This window comes from Cebus imitator, unplaced genomic scaffold, assembly GCF_001604975.1.
Source record: "Cebus imitator isolate Cc_AM_T3 unplaced genomic scaffold, Cebus_imitator-1.0 Scaffold39, whole genome shotgun sequence".
Classification (NCBI taxonomy): domain Eukaryota; kingdom Metazoa; phylum Chordata; class Mammalia; order Primates; family Cebidae; genus Cebus; species Cebus imitator.
The window spans coordinates 7870441-7874490 of NW_016107354.1; the positions used below are offsets into that span (position 1 = coordinate 7870441).

At 37.7% G+C, this 4050-nt stretch overlaps 1 protein-coding gene across 1 annotated transcript in view; it reads right to left on the minus strand.

Moving 5' to 3' along the window:
- TPH1 (tryptophan hydroxylase 1) overlaps nt 1-4050 on the minus strand; it is a 20490-nt gene that overhangs the window by 12362 nt on the left and 4078 nt on the right. Inside the window, exons 2-3 of the mRNA XM_017525835.2 lie at nt 2645-2828; nt 20-120 (exon numbers count right to left, since the gene is read on the minus strand). Of these exons, the coding sequence (XP_017381324.1) occupies nt 20-120; nt 2645-2828 (285 nt within the window). The remainder of the gene's footprint in view (nt 1-19; nt 121-2644; nt 2829-4050) is intronic.

Below are 4050 nucleotides of genomic sequence, written 5' to 3' on the forward strand. Positions count from 1 at the left end.
AAAAAAAAAAACAACTTACAGGATGGTCTGCATCTAGTTCAGATCCATACATCAGAACCCTGTTGGCACAATGGTCCAGGTCAGATATCTTCTTAGGAAACCAAGGAACAGTTTCCATACCTGTAAAATTAAAAAACAAAAAACATTAAAAGTTGAAGAGACAATCTTAAACAAAACAATAAGGAAGAAAAAATAAAATTCAGTTGGATGAGACTTTTAATTTTAGCTTGTACATCAAGGCAAGATTTACATGAGTTAAATAAATTGCTCTATTTCTAAAAAGTAAAATTTATTCAAAATTTCTGAGCTTTATTTTCATTTTTATTTATTTATTTTTTTTTTAGTTTTCAGGTTAATGTTCTAAGTTTTGGAGAAACACTATACTTTAGAAACAGATTAAAAGTTTTAAAAATGCTTAAGCTGTCATGCAAAAGCAGAATGAAGATTTACAACTTTATTTATAGACCAAGGTACAAACAATAAAAACTTCATTTATTTTTGTTGATGGGCAGGATCTTAGAAATCATTTGTCTTTGCCACCTTGATCTTCTCACCATTCCTTAGACACACAAGCCCTCACAAGACTTTGGGGTTTTGTAAATGCTATCTTCTGCCTGGGATAGCTATTCCACTTCCATTCCCCACCCCACCCTTCTGTTTTCCTGAGAATATCCTTCACATCCTTTAAGACCCAAATCTAATGAAAAGCCTTCCCTGACCCTGTAGCTAGAGCTAATTATCCATCCCCTGGGTTCCCGTGATGTTATGTTTCTCTCTAAAGGCTTTTACTGTGTTTTATTATAATGTACCTGTTTATATGTCTGTCTTACATGAAAGATTGGAAACAAGTGTAGGGTAGGGACTATATCTTTTTCTATATCTATTTCTTAGTGGAAATATCTGTCACAAGGTTGGTGTACTGTAAATATCAACAGAACTATTTAGTCATCTATAAACCTCTGCATTTCACAGATGAGATAAACAAGCTCCAGAGAGGTAATTTACCCAAGTTTACTCACTCTCACTCCTCATGGAAGAGAAAGGACTACAACTCAGCTCTTCTTGCCCCAGCATAATGCTCTTTCTAACATATCCAGGAGTGATATTCAAGGGATTTAGCAACAAATACAACAGGAACACTAATCACTCAAAATAGACATCAGCAGAGTCCTAGGCTTCTGCTCTGCAAGGTGTTGACCCTTTCATTGTTAATGATGGATGTGGGACTTCTTAGTGGGGAGTATCTGGAGCAACAGAGGCTTCAGGCATGGTGATGCTCCCCGAAGGGACTTGAGGAAGTAGTTCTCTGCCAGTCAGAAGTAGAGGTATATCAGTATTTTTAAATAATTATACAGCTGTATGAGCAAATAGCAGATGAATAGCAACCTTGATTACACCTCAAATATTGTGGACATAATCTGAAGAGATTATTTTAGATTGAGTACCATATATAAAATGTAGCTAATTATCTATTTGTCTTTTGCCTCGAGTAAACTTCAAGGATTTTTTTCACCAGTAAAGATCTTAGCCTTTATCTTTGCTACTGATTATCTGAAACTTTAAAGGCCTTATTGCATTCTCATTTGCTTTTGGAAGGGAAGCTCTACATCAGCGGTCCCCAACCTTTTTGGCACCAGAAACTGGTTTTATGGAAGACAATTTTTCCATGAACGGGGAGGCAGGAAATGATTTCATCAGTCATTGGATTCTCATAAGAAGCACACAATCTAGGTCCCTTGCATGCGCAGTTTGCAATAGGGGTCATTCTCCCAGACGGAGCTCAGGTGGTAAGGCTTACTGACCTGATGCTCACCTCCTGCTGTGCAGCCTGCTTCCTAACAGGTGATGGATGAGTCCCCTGCTATACATATTGTGTGTCTCATTTCATAGTTGTCAGCAACTGTCAACATTAGCAGCAAATTTAAATATTCATTTACTATCTGCTAGATGCCATATCTTATGAGATTGCTAAGTGCTCAGGGATTGTGAATTAGAGGTTTGCCAAATCAAGAAATGTTGATTATTTGGAAATTGAGAGATAATCAATTTCTGATTATGCTGAATTCTTTCTTTCCTTCCTTCCTTCCTTCCTTTCTTCCTTCCTTCTTTCCTTCCTTCCTTCCTTCTTTCTTTTTCAGAGTCTTGCTCTGTCACCCAGACTGGAGTACAGTGACACAATCTTGGCTCTCTGGCTTCAACCTCCTAGGCTCAGGTGATCCTCCCACCTCAGCCTCCAGAGTAGCTAGGACCACAGGTGCATGCCACCACACTTGGCTAATTTTTGTATTTTTTGTAGAGACTGCGTCTCTCCATGTTGCCCAGGCTGGTCTTGAACTCCTGGAGTCAAGTGATCTGCCTGCCTCGGCTTCCCAAAGTGCAGGGATTATAGGGATGAGCCACCACTCCCAGCAGTTTCTTATACTCAAGATTTTCTTTTTCATTTCTCTTATACTAGATCAAATGTTGCTTTACAATTTTTCTTTGGTATCTTGAGCAACTATATTTTGTGTTCCTTTCACTACCAGCCTATAAGCAATTTTGAGAGACTGTGTTTTATTATTCTCATATCTTCAAGATAAATATAAGATTGGACACCCATTTGGTATTTCATCTTCTAAGTAGTATTTTCACCTTTCAAACTTACCATCTTCCTTCACAGTAAAATTATCTGGTGGATTCACGGAGAGAACATTGGTATGAGACTTCAGCAGATGAAAAATATCATTCAGCTGTTCTCTGTTGATGTCACAGTCAACAAAAATCTCAAATTCTGAGTTTCTTCTTTTTGATTTTCGGGACTCAATATGTAACAGATTCACATGCTTCTCCTGTGTAAAGCACAGGGTAAAGATTGCATGTAACTGCCTCAAATGTTAATAGTCTTTGAGCAGGTTACTTTCATTACCACTAAAAATCAAATTCACACTTCTCAGAACAGTCAAAGGGAAAAAAGCTGTTTTTAGTACTGCCAACAACAAAATAATTCCTCTTAAAAATTATGTACTAGTCAAATAAGTTTTCAAAATTCATCCCATCCTCCAGAAAACAATAAAATAACACATACTAGAGGTCCTTCAGATTGTCAGAATTAATCAGAATTCAAATCAAAATATTATTAAGTTTCCTGGCTAAGAAGAATCTTTTGAAAATTCTCATATCTAAAAGCTAGATTTCAAAAAGTGATACCAATGTTAATCTTGGACAAAGAAGAGTTTCCCTTGCAAAAATCCATTTAATAAAATTAGATGAACAGATTGAGCACAGAGTTTAATACCTCAAATCTCTTAAGCTACAATCTTAGTAACAGCTGAACCAAATCTCCTCTTCTGACCTCTTCTAAGTCAGATGAAGATGGAGGTACTGTGTGTAGAACTGTGGGATGAGGGTATGGTCTCTTACCAATTTGGGTAGCTGAGGAAGAGTGCTAGGGACATGATAATGAAACATGGGAACCAATCACCCAGTAGTTTTTTCATCTAAGAAAATGAGAAGATTAGAGCAGATAGTCTCCAATACTAAACAGTGCATCCTAAAATAACTTAATAAACACCTGTGTAACTAGGTAAGGGCTACATAGAATACAAAGGGAAGACATAAAGGAATTTATAATCTAGTTGGCTAACACATGAAAGATTAAGAAAATAAAGTAGAGAGTGTTCAGATGTAGATTCTCAGCAAAGGGAAAAGAATCACAATTTAAGAGACAGTAGAAAATTTCACGGAGCAGGTGGGAACTGAAATGAATCTTAAAGAATAGACAGAATAGGCTAGGCATAGTGGCTCATGCCTGTAATTCCAACACTTTGGGAGGCCAAGGTGAAAGGATCACTTGGGCCCAGGAGTTGAAGACCAGCCCAGGCCACATAGCAAGAACCCATCTCTACAAAAAATAACAAATTAGCCAGGCATAGTGGGGCACATCAGTAGTCCCAGCTACTCGGGATACTGAGGTAGGAGGGTCAGTTGAGCCCGGGAAGTGAATGCTACAGTGAGTCATGATTGAGCCACTGCACTCCAGCCTAGACAACAGAGTGATACCTTTCTCAAAAA